Source organism: Brassica napus, chromosome A3 (assembly GCF_020379485.1).
Source record: "Brassica napus cultivar Da-Ae chromosome A3, Da-Ae, whole genome shotgun sequence".
NCBI lineage: Eukaryota > Viridiplantae > Streptophyta > Magnoliopsida > Brassicales > Brassicaceae > Brassica > Brassica napus.
In genome coordinates, this window is record NC_063436.1 from 13,309,101 (window position 1) to 13,328,973 (window position 19,873).

At 35.7% G+C, this 19,873-nt stretch overlaps 5 protein-coding genes and 1 non-coding gene across 7 annotated transcripts; 4 read left to right on the forward strand and 2 right to left on the reverse strand.

Annotated features, from left to right (window-relative positions):
- The first annotated feature begins 368 nt into the window (after positions 1-368).
- On the forward strand, positions 369-8,987 carry LOC106443836 (translation initiation factor IF-2). Its single transcript, XM_048776040.1, has 6 exons — positions 369-4,925; positions 5,007-5,064; positions 5,151-5,511; positions 5,876-6,928; positions 7,247-7,384; positions 7,460-8,987. Exons 1-6 carry the CDS (start codon positions 4,712-4,714, stop codon positions 7,889-7,891), a joined length of 2,256 nt encoding a protein of 751 aa, XP_048631997.1. The 5' UTR covers positions 369-4,711; the 3' UTR covers positions 7,892-8,987.
- LOC106369885 (pentatricopeptide repeat-containing protein At3g09060-like) lies at positions 2,965-3,375 on the forward strand. Its single transcript, XM_013809982.2, has one exon. It carries the CDS (start codon positions 2,965-2,967, stop codon positions 3,373-3,375), a length of 411 nt encoding a protein of 136 aa, XP_013665436.2.
- Positions 8,988-9,272: 285 nt separating the features above from the next.
- LOC106443835 (dirigent protein 6-like) lies at positions 9,273-12,276 on the forward strand. Its single transcript, XM_048776041.1, has one exon. The coding sequence runs from the start codon at positions 10,462-10,464 to the stop codon at positions 11,020-11,022; it is 561 nt and encodes a 186-aa protein (XP_048631998.1). The 5' UTR covers positions 9,273-10,461; the 3' UTR covers positions 11,023-12,276.
- A 2,280-nt stretch (positions 12,277-14,556) lies between these two features.
- On the reverse strand, positions 14,557-14,640 carry TRNAL-CAA. Its single transcript has one exon. It is a non-coding gene; the product is annotated as a tRNA-Leu (tRNA).
- A 178-nt stretch (positions 14,641-14,818) lies between these two features.
- On the reverse strand, positions 14,819-16,568 carry LOC106438802 (reticulon-like protein B2). Of its 2 annotated transcripts, XM_022716158.2 has the most exons (6): positions 16,350-16,568; positions 16,009-16,277; positions 15,649-15,829; positions 15,426-15,567; positions 15,272-15,341; positions 14,819-15,167 (listed from the first exon to the last, which is right to left on the reverse strand). In XM_022716158.2, exons 1-6 carry the CDS (start codon positions 16,487-16,489, stop codon positions 14,998-15,000), a joined length of 972 nt encoding a protein of 323 aa, XP_022571879.2. In that variant the 5' UTR covers positions 16,490-16,568; the 3' UTR covers positions 14,819-14,997. The 2 variants fall into 2 exon arrangements, with proteins under 2 accessions (XP_022571879.2, XP_013735539.2); XM_013880085.3 differs by lacking the exon at positions 16,350-16,568 and having other exon boundaries at positions 16,009-16,320.
- Positions 16,569-17,967: 1,399 nt separating this feature from the next.
- LOC106438801 (serine/threonine-protein phosphatase PP1 isozyme 6-like) lies at positions 17,968-19,841 on the forward strand. Its single transcript, XM_013880084.3, has 4 exons — positions 17,968-18,280; positions 18,681-19,240; positions 19,329-19,538; positions 19,623-19,841. Exons 1-4 carry the CDS (start codon positions 18,103-18,105, stop codon positions 19,638-19,640), a joined length of 966 nt encoding a protein of 321 aa, XP_013735538.1. The 5' UTR covers positions 17,968-18,102; the 3' UTR covers positions 19,641-19,841.
- Positions 19,842-19,873: the final 32 nt, after the last annotated feature.

Here is a 19,873-nt window from a genome sequence, read left to right on the forward strand (position 1 = left end):
TATATGATGAATAATATGATATTATGGAATATAAGAAATATTACAAAGAATTCTACTATGGACAATTCTAACTACCTTATGAGTATTCATGCCTGACTATATCACATGAGCTGTCATATGGGATCAACGCTTGACGATACTCCTTGCGTCATGACGCATATCTCTTGTAAGCCTTTTTCTATTAATTCGCATAATTTCGTCTTTTCTAGAGTTTGAAACCAAAACTTTTTGCTGTAGAAGCTTTAATAAACCCTTAGATTTAATGATTATTATTTAAGGTTTAATATTTAGGGATTGAAGTTAGGTTTATAACTTCTATAAATACTAGAGCTCTTTCACCGCGCTTCGCGCGGTTTATATTTTCTAATTGTATAAAATTTGAAAAATATTTATATGATATTTATTTGAAAAGAACTCCCTTTTTTTTGAAAAAATCAGGTTTACATTTATGTAAATTGATTAAACTATACAATGTGAAGTTTTATTAATTTTCTTTTTAAAACAATTCTGTTAGTATATACACAATATCTTACTAATAGATATCTTACTTAAAAAAATTAAAAACATGGAGCATTTCTGTTTTTCGGAGCTTTTACTTGTTTTCTATTTTCTCAGTTTGTCTCTTTCCTCTAATTTTGTTCCTGCTTATTTTCTTTTTAACTATATAAAAGTCAAAGCTAGTTGCAGATGTCATCAACTCCTAAGCTTTAAACTAACCCGATAAAAAATAATCAGTATGAAAGGCTAGCAAAAACAATAAGAAGTTGCATCACAGAAAATAAACTCAAAATCGAAACTCTAATTTGAGTATAACAAAATTTAGTTTATAAGATATTGACTTAAGATAGAAGTCTAGATAGACTGTATGCTATGTATGAGGATATACGTTATGATTGCAAAGTATGTAAGTTCTCTGTTTATATAAATTTTTTTTTTTTTAGAAATATGGACTTTAAATCTTTTTATAATTTTTTTTATAAATATAGTTTTCAAAAAGCAAAAAATAAAGAAAAAATATATTTCAAATTTAAAATCATAAATATATCATTTTAAAATTTCCCCTTTACAATATATTAGGTGAGTTGTTTTGTTTGAGTTTGTATTTTGATAAGTATTTCTTGGTTAAATAATTTTCAATATTAGTTGCTTTATTTTTTTTAATAAACTTGGAGTAAACTTGTTCATTATCTTATTTATACCACATATTCTTTTTTTTTGTGTGATAATTACATAAAATTGAAATATGAGCAGCATAACTAACACACTAAATGCAAGGGCTTAGTTCCCTTAGTTTAATCTCATTTTTCATCTCAGTCATTAATTTTGTTGATCTCTTGCATGATATGATATTGTACATTCTTTTGTAATTTTTTGTTAGTTCTCATTTGAAGCTTTGAGCAATTTGTACGTAGTTGTTATAACATATAGCATATGATTAATATGAAGTCTTAATCTTTATATATATTAGGATTAATGTTCTTCAATATTTTTATAAAAATACTTCTTTCATCCTATATAATTAGTCCCACAAATGTGTACCTACAATAAAATTTTAATTTATTAAACCTTCATTTTCATTGAATGTTTTCTATTGTCTATGTACTTAGGCTTACTTCATTTTCTTCTCGATTTAGATGTTTATCTTTGTATAATGTAAAATTTGCCATTTATATTTCAATCTCTTTCTATATGTTTAATTATATTCAGTTTTTAGTTATCGTTGTCTTCAATTCTTTTCATATTTATATTTTTACATTCTTTTGGATATTTATATTGACTTTGATTCTATATGTTTAAGACATCATCTTTTTGGATATTTGAAATTTTACATTATTTCCAAAATTTGTCTAAATTTTAATTTTATTTATAGAAGTTTTATTTTAAATAATTAACTTAAATATATATATTAAATATATTAATTTCTTACAGTTTCGGAGTTTTAACCTGTTAGGTAATTCTTATGCTTAGTTTCCAAACATATGTCTAAATATCTATTTTTAGGAAAGGCCGAGAAATTTATTAATTTTTTTCCTAAATACTTTTTCTCAACTGTGAAAAGAGAATAACTGTTATCTTGCGATCAATAATCATAAAATGTTGATTTTATTATTTTAGCATTAGGACTAACAACATGTGTAATCCCAAATTTCTTTTGCTTATGAAAATAATCAAACATTGACAACGTCGTAGCAATGGGGAGTTGAGAGGGATCAACACTGTTCCCCGGTAAAGATATCATCTAATCCTACAATGACAACTTAGTACAGTATTACTATCTATCTAATCACCAGCTGAAAATAATATTACAGTTTTTTTACAAATAACTCAAAGAATATAGGCTCAATGAAAATCACCAGTCCCAAAATTGCTGCTCATAAAAAAAAGTACAGCCTAATCAATAATTCATATTTATGTCAGCTTCACTAAAGGCTCATCGCATCCTAGAAAGAGAACCAAAATCTAACTGAGCAAGATCAGGGAAATTATGAATCATACAGCCTATTGCTGTGCATGCGACCAATCCATAGAGTTCGCTGAGCTTACGCTCTTCTGCATATACTGGTTCTCGGCGATTGCTGCCGTTGTCATGACAACTATGTTTTTATGTCTGAAAAACCACAGCGTGGAGATGTGGTAGCTGATTCCACCATGCGATCTTGCTCCCATTCATCAAAGGCTTTGTCACAAAGATCATTGTTAAAGAAGCTGAGAGTTGGTAAGACTGCCTCTTCAAGAGCTTTGAATAGATCTCCTTCTTCTCCCATATCATACTCAGATATGTGACAACTCATGGAAAGCATTGTTCTGAAACCAAAAAAAAAAAATAACAATCAAAGACAACAAATAAAATAGAACATAGTTTAGATATTTGAGACAACAAAGCTCATATCTTTAACCTTTTCGGGTTTAGCGCTAGACCTGAGGCGCCAGTTTCTCAAAACGGGTCAAAAGCCTGATGTGACCATGCATAACATTTTAATCCATGGTCTGTGCTCTGTTGGGGAGCTCGATGATGCGATGAAACTCGCGGCGGAGATGGAGCGTTGGAGCTGCGTTGCGAATCTTGTGACTTACAACACGTTGATGGAAGGATGCTTTAAAGTTAGAGACAGTAATATCGCCACAGTGATTTGGGGTTACATGTATAAGAAGTGGTGGGGAGCTGATGTTGTATCGTATAATATTATGCTGTCAGGGTTGTGTATGTGCGGCAGAGTTAGGCACGCTATTGAGTTCTTTGATGGTGCTCGAAGCCATGGCATTGCCCCAACCCCAACTGTTGTCGCATGGGACAGGGGAGAGAGTCGAGAGACGAAGCGGTTTATAAGGAAGAAGAAAGAGGGAGGTGAAAAGAAATCATTAAAAGTGAGTTAATAACACAATTGATTATTTATGGCAGAGGAGGCTTGGTAACGGAGAATGCATGAAGAGGAAACGGAGAAGACGAAGTTGACGGATAGAGTATATCGATGATTCTTATGGTCTGAAGTGGGCTTGAGGTAGGCGTAACCATATCCGTATATATGCAGAAGGCCTGCAACATGACAACGAAACATGGGCCGTAATCTGAAGTGGGTTTCAACATGACTTAAGCTATCCTGACGTGGTAGAACGGAGAACCCCTATTGGACGATTTTAATAGATGATGTGGACACCTTCTCTATTGAGTATATTTGGCTTTTATTATTGTTAGATTTTATAAATTATTAATAAATCTATAAATAATTTATGAGAGTTAATTTATTATTATGACAAATATAAGGTATTTATAGAAATTTTTAAATATTTAACAATAAATTGAAGTTCCCCAGTAATTTAATTTCCATCACCTAAAACAAGTTCCTATCTTTCTGTTCCTCTCGCTTTCGTTTGTTAAGACTGGTATATGATTAACTTGTTTTTAAAATGGTCTAGAGCATAACAAAGAAAACTTGGATAATTATTTTATTTGGGCTTAAGAATTGTGATGAATTTGGGTTTACCGAAGTTAAAAGCCCAAATACAGTTCAGGAACATGAAGTTAATGACAAAAAAAAAACAGGGTAGGTCTTATGCTTCCTCTCCAAGTTTTTGCTTATAAGTTCCGACCACTCTGCCACGCTTGTCTGAGACAAGATTTCCACAAGACGAGAGATTTTCTGTCTGTCGATCATACTTTTCAAGGTTGGATACAGTACCTAGGCTTAATTTTTGTATGTGTTTTTGGTTTTAGAGTTTCAATGCGCGCAAACTGTTAGTTCCTCTCAAGTTCTGTATTTTTTTAACTGCTGAGTTTTGGTTTTTTCTCTAAATAGAAAGTTTTATGTTTATCAAATTGAGGGGTTTTGTTTCAGTGCAGAGACTGATTGATGTATGAATGGCACTAAGGCACTTAGGCAAGAAGGTACCTTTTCGCATCGCTTCTCATTTTTTTCCCAAGGAATTTGAGCAAAACGATTATAGCTTTAGTTTACATTTCATACATTTGATTAACGTTTGCATAGTTTTATTGGTCAGGCTATCAAAATATTTTTACTTTCTCCATGCGAATGGTTGTAATTATGTTTGATGTTCGATTCTTGGTTCTCAGCTTGCATGTCATAGTGAAGCATATCTGCATTTGCTTGAATGTGATTATACCTACGAGTATGTGTGAAGCGTCTTTTAATCAGCTCATTGTCTAAGCTACTCCTATTTCAAATTGGTGATTAAAGACTAAGTGATATATGTTATGAAGCATTTGTTTCATTTGGCATATATAAAGTCTCCATTTATGTTTATGGATGTCTCGACTGATTTAACGTGTTTACAGGGCATTCAAGCCTCTTTTAAAAGAGGTTTGGTTCTTCTACGAGTAGCAGCATCTACAGAGAGTCAGATTTCCTCTACGTTTTTGAATAGCAATTCCGAAAGTGTCGCTTTTTCATTCGCACGGTACATTAATGGTAAACGTTGTGAAAAAAGATGGTTACAACATTTACTTTTTAACATTGTTGAAAATCATTTACTTTTCATTCATGGTTTAGGTTTCGGGTTTAGCTCTCTATCAAATGGTGAATCTTCCCCAAACTTAACATCCATAAGGTAAACCATTCGCTTAAAACTTGCTAATCGTTCCTTCTTATATTATTCTATATAACATGTTCACTGGGCTGTGTTTTTTTGAAAAGGTACTTTCATGCAAGCCGAGAAACATTGGCGAGAAGAAAAGATGATCCAGACCGTCCCCTGAGCCATCGTGAACGCAAGAAACAGGCTGTGAAAACGAAAGCCAAGTTCTCAAAACGGGATAAGAAAACTGATAAGCCACCCGCTGAAGCTCCTTATGTGCCTCCTCCTAGGCTGGAAAAAACGGAAAAGAGAATGGCTGAGAAAACAGTTGAGGTATTCGATGGCATGACATTACTTGAGTTCTCCAAGCGTACTGGTGAGTCATTGGCGGTTCTGCAGAGCATCCTCGTCGATGTTGGAGAAACCGTTAGTTCGGAGTTTGATGCAATCAGTATCGACGTCGCCGAGCTCCTTGCAATGGTAAAGTGCTTTCCTTAATGCAAGTTAACTGATTTTGCAGTGCTTTCTTTAATCCATTTTTTAAAAACTTATATATATAATAAATAAAAAAAATCAGTAAACGGACAGTGGAACAGGCTTCCGGCTAACCGACCTAGAAACAGTAATCTTTAATGCATTTTAAAAATTATATATATAATAAATCAACCCGAAAACAGGATAATATTTCGATTGCACGGCAACTTGGACAAAATTACCCAAATTAAAAGTTTTCACAACTAATTTCGTTTAACCATCACCCGGGCACGTTCCACTAGTCAGGATCTTATATCATCGAGTATCAGTGGCCGTTCTCAATCATCTTTAAATGCATTTCTTTTTGCAGGAAATAGGAAACAAGGTAAAGAGGGAACATACTACAGAAGGAACACAGATCCTTCCACGGCCTCCGGTTGTAACGGTAATGGGGCATGTCGACCATGGGAAAACCTCTCTGTTGGACGCTTTAAGAAACACCTCCGTGGCGGCGAAAGAAGCCGGTGGGATCACTCAGCATGTTGGTGCGTTCGTTGTGGGAATGCCTGAGTCAGGAACTTCAATCACCTTCCTAGACACGCCAGGTCACGCTGCTTTCAGCGAGATGCGTGCTCGAGGAGCCGCTGTGACTGACATAGTCGTCTTGGTTGTTGCTGCTGATGATGGTATGATGCCGCAGACTCTGGAGGCTATTGCGCACGCTAGATCGGCGAATGTTCCCATTGTGGTTGCGATTAATAAATGCGATAAACCGGGAGCTAACCCGGAGCGAGTCAAGAACCAGCTCGCGGCTGAGGGGATTGAGATTGAGGATATTGGAGGAAACGTTCAGGTCGTTGAGGTGTCTGCGGTCAAGAGTACAGGGCTAGACAAGTTAGAAGAAGCTCTGCTTCTTCAAGCAGTGGATATGGACCTTATGGCACGTGTGGACGGACCAGCTCAAGCGTATGTGGTGGAGGCTCGGCTAGATAAAGGCCGTGGACCGTTAGCCACTGTTATTGTGAAAGCCGGGACGTTGGAGAGTGGTCAACACGTGGTGATTGGGTGTCAGTGGGGGAAACTGAGAGCAATCAGGGACATGGTAGGTAAGCCAACGGAGAGAGCAACACCAGCTATGCCTGTAGAGATTGAAGGGCTTAAGGGTGTTCCGATGGCTGGTGACGATGTCATTGTGGTGGAGTCAGAGAAACGAGCGAAGATGCTTAGTGAAGGGAGGACGAGGAAGTATGAAAGAGATCGGTTGTTGAAAGCGGAGGAAGATAGAATAGCTGAATTAGAGAAGAGAGAAGCAGAGTCTGAAGAAGGGTTTGGTCGAGTTGAGTTGCCGATAATAGTGAAGTCTGACGTGCAAGGAACCGCACAGGCTGTTTCTGACGCGCTAAGAACGTTAAATAGTCCACAGGTGCGTATACTCAGAGGCAGTCATGAATTTTTCAGGGTCATATTTTATTAATTATTTAATATTTTTTATAAATTAAAAAAAAATTATTTAGAAAAAATATTTTTTTGTAGTATATAATTTATTTATATCTAAACTATAATATAAAATTCATCTAATATTTTTTTGTTATTTTTATAAAAATAAAATTTTATTTTATAACTAATATTATATGTTATTATATACAATTTTTTTTAAGTGGGGCCTGGCTCTGCGTATACTCTGGTGGTTTGTTGCTTATTGGCTCTCTGTGTTTGCGATTCTTTTTCTTTATATGGATAGGTTTTTGTGAACATTGTTCAAAGTGGAGTAGGAGCAATTTTTCAGTCTGATTTAGCCAGGGCACAAACTTGCAATGCGTGTATCGTTGCCTTTAACGTTAAGTGTTGTAAGATTTCCTCAGCTTATGCCCGCGTCAAGGTATCAGATCTCTGTTCCAAAATACTTTAATGTTTTGTGTTTGCTTTAACGTTGTAACCAATGGTGATCTCTTAGGTATTCCATCACCGTGTGATATACCATTTGCTCCAAGACATCGGGAACTTGATCGTGGAGAAAGCACCGGGAGTATCTGAGCTGGAGGTGGCTGGTGAAGCTGAAGTACTGAGCATTTTCAAGGTGTTGGGAAAGAGAAGAGAAGAGGATGGAGTGAGCATCGCGGGTTGCAAAGTGATGGATGGTCGGGTCTTTAGAAGTGGGCTGATGAGGCTGTTAAGGAGTGGAGAAGTGTTGTTTGAAGGGTCGTGTGCGTCGCTGAAACGGGAGAAACAAGACGTGGAACAGGTGGGGAAAGGGAACGAGTGTGGGCTTGTGATGGGAGATTGGAATGATTTTAGAGTCGGAGATGTGATTCAGTGCATGGAGCGAGTCATTAGGAAGCCTAAGTTCGTTTCCTCTGAGAGTGGAGCTGTGAGAATAGAGTGCTGATGAATCTTTAAACACTAATCAATTCAATCTTATCTATTGTTAGGGATAGTACGCTGATGATAAATTTTTGGTGTTACAGAAACTGTCATATTACACAAATCAAAACCGACAAAACGATCACTCGAGTTAACTTGAAAACTATAGTTAATTTTCTCAAACTATTAAAATTTAGTCATTTATTTTTCTGTTTTATCTTTCTTTTATAGTAATAATTTAAAATTTTAGAATTTTAAATTTTGATTATATATATTTAGTTTTTTTTTTCTTAAAACGTAGAGATGCGGTTTGAGCGATTGAACCAGTCGGTCAGTCAATCAATAGCTAGCTATACGAGCCGGTATTGGATTCAACATTCAAAACATTGCTTATTCTTAGGTATTTTTCTTTCTAAAACTGAAAATATTTATTTAAGATATAACCAACAAAACATAGAGGTACGAGTGTACGACTATCAGTCTATCCTAATGCAATGCAGATATCATTAGACCATCAACCTCTTGTTATTTGAGTTGGTGTATTTATAATGTCGTTAATTGTAGTTGGCTATCTTTGAAGCACTATACAGTCTATACTATTGTCGGAGTAACTGAAGTCGCGAATCAAATCCAAAATATATTGGAGTAGCACTTTGGGCAAGCCGCATTCTATCGAGCATTGGTCTTATGGTTTATCAAAGACATCCAGTCCTTTTGGCAATGTCATTACCGGTCAAGCTTGTCTCTCGTTTTTCTAGTCTAGCTTTGTTCTACTATCGTTATAATGGTCGATTGAGCTTAGGAAGTCGCCGCCTTTTCTTCTTTTCCTTGTTGTTTAGTTTTTGGTCTCATCTGATTCAAATTACCTTTGTAACTTCTGTTAAAGTTTAAAAAAATTAAAATTTACAGCAAAAACTATAATATATATAGCTTTCAATATATATGAAATTAGGAACAATGTATTCAAATAAGTTATTTTACATATAGTTCGACAACATGAATCTTTTCTCTAAAGTCTGACCGATATGTTATCAGCCTGGCTCAAATCTTCACTTGTTATTAGGCATCTTTGGAACACAATCTCTAAAGTCTAAAGTGTATTCTTCTTCCTTCCATCTACAATATTTCCCCGATCTATATATGCTTTAAATTTTAAATCTCAAACTCAAAACCGAGAAAACGTAACATAAACATATTTTTTGTCGTTCGTTTTAGCCAACTTAAATAGAAAATGTTTATTGTTTTTTGCTCACACCGGATTATCAGCTTACATGTAAAGCAATAGAAGGAATCATTTTTGAAGATCTCGTATCATACACCCAGATCAAAATAGCAATAGAGGGAATCATTTTTGAAGATCTCGTATCATACACCAAGATTAAAATAGATACTTACATATCTGGCATACCTACAATAATGAAGCTTTCTGCTTTGTATGTTTGTCACTTTTTATGAGCCGAAGAATTGCTGAGTGTTACAATCATTGTATGTTACTTCATATTTTTCTAAAAGGAAATGAAATGGTTTGATCACATTCTACATGTTTATAAAGTAACAGTAAAAGGAACATCAAGAAATTAAAATCATCTGAGTTCAACCACGGACCTTTGATATTTATGATTGTTCAATTCAAATTTATGTTCGGTTGTTTTTTTTTCTTTTTCTAGACATGGAGGTGGTATGGGCCTTACGGCCCAACTAATATCAATAGGTCAGGGACAAGAGCCATTTGTTTAATCTCGCTCCCCAGGTTATCAAGCATACTCCAACCGGAGATTTCTGGCACTCTCGTCCTGGGTAAATATAGTTCTATTTTGATTTTTTCTTTCTTCCTTTTATCAAATAGAAAAAAAAAGAATATTGTTCAGTTTTGGTTTGATGTGGTTTGCTTTATATCAGGATTCACATGTTTAGCAAAATTTAATTTATTCAACCATGTTTAGAATTGGTGAAGGTAGAGTCTGAAGACTCTGAACTATTGGAATAGTCTGCTTTTTTTTTTGTTCATTTGGAGGAATTTCATAAATGTAAAAGATATATCAACACCTTTACAATCACACCGATGCGCCACAAATACTAAGAGGGATAGACTCGAACACAGTGCACGAGTACACTCGCCTTATGTTGTCCACGTTGATCTGGAGCTTCCTGTTTCACTTTGTCTTAAGTTTTAAGTTTCTTTTGTTGTAAAATATATACATATATATTCGGACATTTTCAATAACTTAAAATGGTGGGGCTTGTGACTACTACACATTGCATAAGGCCAGTGTTTCTCATGTGTTTTTTTTTTAAGGCTGAGCTACGCTTGGCTGGATGTATCCTTTCGTTTATGTTTTGAAAGAAAAAGTTAGTAGTTGGGACAATAACATATTGAATTTGCCACATGATGCCTTTAAATTTTTATCTAAGAATTTTTGGAATATACCTGGGAGACGAAGAATATCAACAAACCAATTATGAGTCACTCAAAGCCATTTTTATACCAAATTAAGAAAAAAGATGTGATCAATTGTGTGTATAAATAAGGTCACAATAGCCCTCTACCTATTCACAAATCAACACGATTACTTATTCTTACTTAACTCTAGAATCATGACAAATCACTCGAAACAAATATTCAAAACCCTATTGTCTTTCTTCTTATTTGTTTTACTCCTTTCTGATACTGTCTCATCGGTCCGGAAATCAATCAACCTGAAAAAACCATGCAAAAGTTTCCTCTTCCATCTCCATAACGTTGCGTACGATAGTGATAACACGGCTAATGCCACATCAGCAACAATCATAAACCCTTTAGGACTAGGGAACTTCAATTTTGGAAAATATGTAATCTTTGACAACCCTGTGACAATGGATGAGAACTACCTCTCCGAACCAGTGGCTCGTGCACAAGGCTTCTTCTTCTACAACAAGAAGACGACTTACAACGTATGGATGGCTTGCACATTGGTTTTCAACTCGACGCAACACAAAGGGACAATGACCATAATGGATGCGAATCCGATGATGGAGCCTACCAGGGACCTAGCGATCGTTGGTGGCACTGGTGATTTCATCATGGCTCGTGGGATTGTTACGCTCACGACTGATCTCATTCAAGAGAGCAAGTATTTCCGTCTCAAATTGGATATTAAACTCTACGAGTGCTACTAATATGTATATGTTCCTTTTCTTCTTTTGGATTTGATGTGTGTGTGTGGACATTTTAACATTGCATTCAACGTGATGTTTCTTCAAGTTTTTAATGCTATTGTAATTCGCTTGTAACGAGTTTTATGATGAAATATATTTTTTGTTTTGCTTACCAAATATAAAGCCGTGAAAAACACACATACCCACTTTTAAAGTATTTTATGTCGTAAAAACAATAGCTAATTTTTTTTTGCTAAGAATATTAGTATCATAAAAATGATGTTCAGACAGTCTATAGATACTCTACCAAGCAGGCCCGTCCCTGCCATAAGGCAGGTGAAGCATTTGTTTCAGGCCACATTTCATGTAATTTTATTCACAACAAATTCTTGTTTTGGAAAGACGCTCCTCACAAACATGTCGTACTTTAATTGTGTTACACTCAACTTTCCATGTGTTTCGATGTTCTATCCAGACAGTGATCAACCTTAGAATCAGAATGTCGCGCATCTTGCTCCAAGAGGAGTGTCCTTCTCAGTTTAACCAATGAACTTAGACCCTAATGAGAGAGCTTACACAGATTTTACCCCAGATGATTTTCTGGAAAGAAGTTTTTAGGTTATTTATGAACTTTAGCACGCAAACCCAAGCTGTACAGCATCGTCTTATCTGAGATTAAGAAGTCAGAGATCACAAATTACAAAAAATTTCCGAAGGCCCAAAAAGCTAGTGAAACCTAGTGGTTTGGTAAAAATATCAGCTAATTGTTTCTTGGATGCTACATGTTCAATAACAACAAATTGTCCTCAACCAAATCTCTAAAAATGTGATGTCTAATGTCCACATGTTTTGTTCGAGAATGTTGCACATGATTCTTTTACAAGTTAATAACATTCATATTGTCATAGTGAACTAAAATAGGTGTCATACCATACTCAACCAACATTTGTTTCATCCATAGTAATTGTGTGTAATAGCTATCTAGAGCTATGTATTCATCTTCAGCAGTCGACAATGATACAAATTTTAATTCTTACTATACCACAACACCATGTTGTTTCCAAAAAAAAAAGAAACATCCACAGACGTACTCCTACGATCATCCAAACACCCTACCCAATATGCATCACTGAATCCTGTAATATTTTCGTTAGTTTTTAAACTGTGATGTAAATCGAAATCAAGAGTCCCTTTCACATATTTGATGATTTGCTTGAATGCTTCCAAAGAGAATTCTCGTGGACTATCCTTGATAACGAGCACAGGTCCTACACTCAAATCGGTCAAGACCGCTGGCAGTGAGGTATAAGAGGCTGCCGATCATTGCCATATACAACTTTTCATCAACGTTGGAATCGTCTTCATCTCACGATAGCTTACTGGTTGTACTCATTGAAGTCTTAGAAACCTTGTTGGTTTGCTTTCCAAATCTGCTTACAAGATTTGTTGGTTTGCTTTTCAGTTCTCCAACCATGCTCATTGAGAGAGAGATTACAAAATTAAATTCCTTACAAAATGAGTGGCCAATTGAAAGTAGACAAACAGGCAGTTGATCCACCAAAATTAAAGAGATTGGTCGTGAGCTTGGGGTCCCTCGCCTGCACTCTAGACTTCACTTCATCATTGGTTTTGCAGTCTAGATTAATAATTGTAGATAGTAGTTGTTTAGAAAATAAGGAAAGACATTATTTAAAACTAGTTTTTTTTTTTGTTCAAAATTTAAAACTAGTTTACCCTCCAATAATTGTGACCAGAGCAGTAGATTGCTGAGTGCGTGGGGTATGATTGGTGGCAATCTACTCTATTGCCACTTAAAGCAAAAAGTGGCAACATATTCTTTATATAGACAAGAAGTAGGAAAACAAAGACTCTCTCCTCATCTTGAGCCATGGAAGTTCAATCAAGATCTTCTTAAATTGGATCGAACTCAAAACGTTGGAATGAAATGGGGAGCTTAAGCTGAGCTTTTATGGAAGCTTCTAGGTGGACCGCAGGGTTCTTACCATATAGCTTAAAAATACAATGTTCTCTTCCTGCTCTTAATTAACCAGTGGTTATAATGAATTTTCTAACCTGCACGGTTAAAGCAGTGGGGTTAACCGGCAAGTCATGGAACGGCGGATAGGCTCGATCCTCTTCGAACCTACCAAGGTGTTATATCGGCTCCTTCTCTACTATTTAGGTTTTTTTGTTCTTTTTTATTTTCCATTAATGTTATTTCTTGATTCTTGTTGTTTCGTTAATTCTGTTGTGACTCTATTTCTACGATTAAAAGGTGATACGATGTTCGAATTTGTTTAAACAGTGTTTACATCCCTCGTTAATTCATGAATTCATGAATTCATGAATGTGAAACTTGTTCCAGTGAATGCCATATAAAGGAACTCTTTTTCTTCTAAATTGATTAAAGTATTACATAGTGTCAATAAGAATGCGGTAATTGGTAACAGATAAGTTGCTTAGTATTGATGTACACCACCTCAGATTCTTTTTATGTAGTTGTTAAATACTAACGAATAAAATTGTGCATTTGTTTTTTTGTCAAGTGACTTATATTGGTGTTTCTATTATGCATAATTTGATTATTTAACAACTTGCAGCTGCAAAAAAAATTAAGAGTTTTTGAATTCAACAAAAAGGTTAAGTAATTCTACCAGCGAATTGTATCTCTAAGTTATTTCAAAAACGATGATTGTTAACTCTCTTCCAAGTTGATTTCAACAGATTTCAAAATTTGAAAACTTTAGAATATCTTGAAAATTATTTTGAAAAGAGTCTTCACACTACGTTGTTTCTAAAGCAATTCTCTCAAATAATTTTAAAATAGGTTTTTCATCAAAATGGCCAACAAACAGAAAGATAACAAAAATAGATTTTACTAAAGAGATACAAAACTCTTATATTCTTACTATATATATGTATTTAAATATACATAATTATTTTAAAAATCTAAAATATATAATTTATTATTTTTTGAAATATACGTTTTTAAATTCAATTTTTTATAATTTTTTTTTGTTTAGGTATTAAAAAAATTATTTTGAAATCCGAAAATTATTATTGAAACTTTTTTCAAATTTTAGTATTTATTTTAAAAAAATTCTCTGGTTTTTAAATGGATATATGTTTTAAAATAAAACTATTTTTTTTCTATTCAATTTTGATAATTGGATTTTTTGGCAAAACCAAGTTTATTAACTCTAAAATACAGATTAAGTATATATTTTTATTAAAAGAATTGTTTTCCTGAACGTAAATTTCCTACAAAGCAAAAAGAGACATGTTGTAAATGTTTTCAAAGGTTTCCAATGTTCAAGTCATCAAATAAACGAAGAAATCGAGATATTAATGGGAAAAGAAGGTCTGACGCCGAATTCAATGGATCAAGAAAGTTACAGTGAATTTAGGGATAACATTTTAGGTTAAAGAGTTGACCCAAGACTCTTTGTCGGAAAATATGAATGAAACCAGGTCTCGAAGTTAATGACATGCACAATGTTCCAAGAGTGTGTTTAGGTAGAGATCTAAACTCAAGAAAATATATAACAAAAGTGTTGTCAGAAGTGGGGTTTGAACCCACGCCCTCTTACGAGGACCAGAACTTGAGTCTGGCGCCTTAGACCACTCGGCCATCCTGACTTTGATGCCAATATGAAGCACCACATCTTAAATCTAATTATATTTAAAAGGACATCACACACGTAGGCCAATAAATCTTCATTTGATAGCGCACGGAAACATTGGTGAAGAAGACATAAATATTTATATAGCAAGAGGTCAACTACAAGTTTTGTTCTCATGCCACAACACCCACCAATAGCACAAACACAAAATAAAGTTCTAGAAAAACAGCAGTTTACAAGTAAAATCGAGAACAACGAGATGAGATCTATCATAACTTTTAGACTACCATTTCACAACACAACCCACATTTAAAAACCAGAGCACTGTGCACATGCATGCAAAAGAAAAGAGTAGAAAACACGAAAAAAACTCTTAATCCTTCTTCTTGTCCTTCAATGGCCCCCTTGGGATTTTGCTCAATACCTTTGCGTCCAACACAGCATATTGCTTCTTCAACTCAGCCATTGCTTTCTCACCATATGAGTCTACTTTGTCTTCGTACTTGTCGTAGACAAGAGGAACAGTGAAGAGTAGAACCAAAGCTGAATCAAGCAGAAGATCAATCAAGAAGCCAAAATCCAATCATTACCATTGTTTGAATACAAAATGTGTTAAAGAAGGTAGAAGCAATGGTATATGTTGTTACCTATGTATGCCAATGTCAAGAAACTACAACATCCTCCCAAGATTGATAGAATCCACAACCCGAACAGAGCCTAATTTCATCACAGACAGTAGAGTTATAAACTTATAATCAAAGCTTAACGATGAGACATTGAGAGAACATGTTTAAAACTTACAGAGATGAATTTCTTGAGATCCCTTCCAGAAGCAATCTCGTGAAGAGAAGAAAACCCACGGTTGATTTCGATTCTAAGCCCAGATGCAAGCTGAAGAAGAGGGTCCTCAGGGATATGTACTTCAGGAATCTTTGGTGGAGACCTGAAAAAAGAATGTAACGAGTTGTGAATGAACATGGTGAAGGCAGCAAGCCACTTTCATGAGACAAAACAATGAACTTACTTGTGAATGAACATGGTGGCATTAGACCATAGAAACAACACAGCGAGAGTGACGATCATAACGTGACACAGCAGAGTGAGAAGATGATACTCCAAGAGTTCAAAGAGCACCCAAGCTACTGTGGCACCACCAAGCACACCACCTGACATCTTCTTGTTCTTCCACATGAATATATCAGCCGCTGCAATTACAACAAAATCAACAAAGCTCTTAAGCTAATGCAAGAATCTCTGTGATAATCTATGATGATTCAATCTAGCAAAATCAATCATCTAGAAGGAAGCATCAAGCTCTAACTAGCGATCAAATCAAATCAACATCTAGAAGAAACAAACGAGACGAGATCAGCGTGAAACGTACGTTTTCCGCCACCGAGAACCTTATGAACGGGCCTCTCCCTGCCGAACAAACGGTAAACCTTCGATTTCAGAGACGACGGAGAAGAAGGTTTCTTCTCACTCTCGTCATCTGACGATGACGACGAGTCACCTTTGTGGTGGATCTTCTCAGATATCTTGTCCATCAACGATCCTCTCTCCACAACTTCCACCGCCGGATCCAAATTAGGGAGAGATTCTTCGTGCTTGGGTTCGTCCGCCATTGTTTCCGATCGATTCGTGCTTCCGATTCTAGAAAACAACAACAAACGTTAAACACTGATGAGAGAAGGATCTCGAAGAAGGGCTATAACGAAATTTAACTCGATCTGAGCCGTTGAATTGGTTTGATCTGAGCCGTTGAGTTGCCACACCTGCTCCCTTTTTTTAAATTCGAGCGACGCTTGGGGAAAAGATAAAAGGCATGATGATGGTGGGGACAACTGAACATTTCGTATTTTCATTGGACCAAGATTTGACGCCGTTAAAAAACCAAGTCTATTTAACGGCTCCGTTCGTCGAACACTGTATTCTTCTGGTTATTTTAGTAGCGTCCAGGTGTCGCGAGCATGGAAGCCACCAGCCTTATGACACTTGGTACAATAAAAGCCATTCCTTTAGGTGAATCATGCTTTTTGGTCTGCGTCAAGAGACAATGACATTCATATATCTTTGTCAATAAATTATATAGTATTCAGTAGGAAGTAGGAACCGTCTATTACATCAATAATTTTACCATGAAAAAGAATTTGCAACCATCCTATAAAAATCTACATATAACGTTTTGTTATATTATGCCATGGATCTTTTACCAAATTATCTTCATGTTCTACATAAATAATCATAAATTTGAAAGCGATGTGTTATGGTTATGTAAGAACATACGCCAAACTGAGAATATAGGCCCAATACGATGAGGTCCAGTTATAATTATCTCATAAGTCGAAAGAAGCAAGATGATTTAAACCCGGAACCGGAGGCATGGCCGTAAGTAGTAAACCGGTATCTAACAGATATTGATAGAAATCTCGAGATTGTGTAATTTACCTTCTATTTTGAAGACGAACCAGAAATGTAATAGCAAAGAAGTTGTTGAGAAGAGGAGAAGAACGATTTCTTAACAGAAATGTTTTGATTGGTGAGAAGTAAAAGATTTGAATTCAAATATGGGGATCCTAAAATTGATTGATACATTAGACTGATACTAGAGAAGAAAAGGTTGTGATGATAAAAGTTTCGAATAAAGGAATTAACTGAGTTTTTGAGATAGGTTTCTGAAAAGGATAGAGTTGAGGTTTTGTAATGGGATTTGGAGGCATCCAGTTATTGAAGAAGGATGGAGAGAATCAATGGGAAGAATATCCAGTTAGATGCCACCAAGTTTAATTTGGTTGCTCAAGTTTTAATAGTTGTATCATTTAATCACCTAATAATAAAACATGGCTTCAATTGGTGATAACTATAAGAATGGAGAAAATGAATAAAATAAAAAATAAAATTTAATTCGAAGAATTAAAAAAATATTTTTTTTTGTTTGGTTCTTCATTAAAACTGTAAAAACAAAATTTCATAAACTTAAAATGGGATTTACCTCTCAATAATTTAACTAAAATTTCAACATAATTAATATAAATTTACAAGAACAAAGAATTCACCATAATTTTTTTTTTTAACATGTCACCAGTTAGAGTCATAAACTTTTTCGAAAAATAATTTAACCAAAAAAAAACTTTTATAATGTAGATAACAGTTACAAATAAAATGGGTCAATACATTAAACAAATAAAAAGTATAGGGACCAATCACCAAATTCCGAGAATACGTCAAACAGACAAGGCTAATCAAAGATTCGCACGTGCGTTGGAACTTCACACGTGCCGTAACCAGGTAGGGCCCACTGCTCCGCTCCTCCTTTGAAATATTGAGAAGATGAAGTAGCCGTTCTAGGGTTTTTAACGAATCGGTGTCTTCTTCACCTACTTAACTCTCTCTCTCTGTGTATCTTCTCCATAGACGCCGGTGCGACTTATACATCCGATTTCGTCTGTGTGAGAGAGAAAGAGGGGTTGTTGGTAAGATGGACGAGACTTTACTGGACGATATAATACGGAGGCTGTTGGAGACGAATAACGGCAAGGCGGGGAAGCAGGTAAAGCTACTTGAGGTGGAGATACGGCAGCTCTGCTATGCTTCCAAAGAGGTGTTTCTCAGCCAGCCTAATCTCCTTGAGCTTGAGGCTCCTATCAAAATTTGCGGTAAACCTCAACAAAGATCCATCCTTTCAATCTTCTTACATGTTTTTAACTGCTTGCATTTCTTCTTGTGTTGTGGGTTCTTGGTAGAATGCTTTTTCTTATGTAAATGTTTTAGCTTTGTAACTTTGTTGTTGGGGGAATCACTTTGAAATGATTTGTTTGTGCTATAGGACACTTTTGTATTGTGTTGTTGTTACTTCAAGTAATGGTTTTTTACTGGTTTTATCTAGTAAAGATGTGACCTTTAACTTTTTTTAGTCTCTGAGAAACCATGTTCCTTAGCTCTGAAGAAGCTCTATTTGTGTATTAATACTTACCTACCTTTTTGCATTGTGCTTGGTTGCTTCCATTAAACCCTCTTTCTTCTACCATAATAAGTTGATATGTTGATGATGAGCAGGAGATGTTCACGGTCAGTTTCCAGACCTCTTGCGTTTGTTCGAGTACGGTGGCTACCCTCCAGCTGCGAACTACTTGTTCCTTGGGGACTATGTTGATCGTGGTAAGCAGAGCATAGAGACCATATGCCTTCTCCTTGCATACAAGCTCAAATACAAGCTCAACTTCTTTCTTCTCAGAGGCAACCACGAAAGCGCTTCTATCAACCGTGTCTACGGTTTCTACGATGAATGCAAAAGAAAATACAACGTGAGACTGTGGAAGAGTTTCACCGACTGCTTCAACTGTCTGCCTGTTGCTGCTCTCATTGACGACAAGATCCTCTGTATGCACGGTGGACTTTCTCCTGATCTCAAGAGCTTGGATGATATCAGGCGGATTCCTCGTCCTATCGATGTTCCTGATCAGGGTGTTCTCTGTGATTTGTTGTGGGCTGATCCTGAAAAAGAAGTTAAAGGCTGGGGGGAGAATGAGAGAGGTGTCTCATATACTTTTGGTGCCGACATAGTGGCTGAGTTCCTTCAGACTCATGACCTTGATCTTGTTTGCCGAGCTCATCAGGTAAAGAAAGTGTATCTTTAGATGTCTAATGTAAGAACCAGTTTACATAGTTATTCACTAAATCAATTTGTTGCTACTGATATTGCAGGTTGTGGAAGATGGATATGAGTTCTTTGCAAATAGACAACTTGTGACGATATTCTCTGCACCAAATTACTGTGGCGAGTTTGATAATGCTGGTGCAATGATGAGTGTTGATGATAGCTTGACGTGTTCGTTTCAAATCATCAAGTCAACTGAGAAGAAGATAAGATTTGGATTCAACAACGTTTCTAGGCCAGGAACCCCACCACATAAGGTGAAATACTTTCCCCATATGGTTTGTTGGTTTTCGCAGTATAGATACATAGATATCAGGTTGATATGTTAACTTCTTTTGCAGGGAGGAAGAGGTGGTTAAGACCTTTGTATCAGTGGGGGAATCAAGACAAGAATGAATGAAGCTGATGTGTTCGATTTTTTAAGCTGTAGGCTATTGAGGCTACAGTTTGGTTTTGCTAGGTTGTTTTTCTTTGTTCTGTTTGATTGAAGCAAAATTTTGTTATGTTTTGTAATGATCACAACATTTTTCAACTCAAGGAAGTTGGGTTTATATCTCTCAGTTAAAATCACAATGCAAGAATGTCATGGAGA

Excerpts from the sequence above, each read along its gene's own strand:
- LOC106369885 (XM_013809982.2), top strand. The coding sequence starts at position 2,965 with ATGCATAACATTTTAATCCATGGTCTGTGCTCTGTTGGGGAGCTCGAT.
- LOC106443835 (XM_048776041.1), top strand. The coding sequence starts at position 10,462 with ATGACAAATCACTCGAAACAAATATTCAAAACCCTATTGTCTTTCTTC.
- LOC106443836 (XM_048776040.1), top strand. The coding sequence starts at position 4,712 with ATGAAGCATTTGTTTCATTTGGCATATATAAAGTCTCCATTTATGTTT. Across the intron at positions 4,926-5,006 it reads ATTCGCACGGTACATTAATG|GTTTCGGGTTTAGCTCTCTA; the intron begins GTAAACGTTGTG and ends TTCATGGTTTAG. Across the intron at positions 7,385-7,459 it reads CAGCTTATGCCCGCGTCAAG|GTATTCCATCACCGTGTGAT; the intron begins GTATCAGATCTC and ends GTGATCTCTTAG.
- LOC106438801 (XM_013880084.3), top strand. The coding sequence starts at position 18,103 with ATGGACGAGACTTTACTGGACGATATAATACGGAGGCTGTTGGAGACG. Across the intron at positions 18,281-18,680 it reads GGCTCCTATCAAAATTTGCG|GAGATGTTCACGGTCAGTTT; the intron begins GTAAACCTCAAC and ends GATGATGAGCAG. Across the intron at positions 19,241-19,328 it reads TTGTTTGCCGAGCTCATCAG|GTTGTGGAAGATGGATATGA; the intron begins GTAAAGAAAGTG and ends CTGATATTGCAG.
- LOC106438802 (XM_022716158.2), bottom strand. The coding sequence starts at position 16,489 with ATGAAAATACGAAATGTTCAGTTGTCCCCACCATCATCATGCCTTTTA. Across the intron at positions 15,568-15,648 it reads GCCACCATGTTCATTCACAA|GTCTCCACCAAAGATTCCTG; the intron begins GTAAGTTCATTG and ends TTCTTTTTTCAG. Across the intron at positions 15,168-15,271 it reads CTTGACATTGGCATACATAG|CTTTGGTTCTACTCTTCACT; the intron begins GTAACAACATAT and ends TGCTTGATTCAG.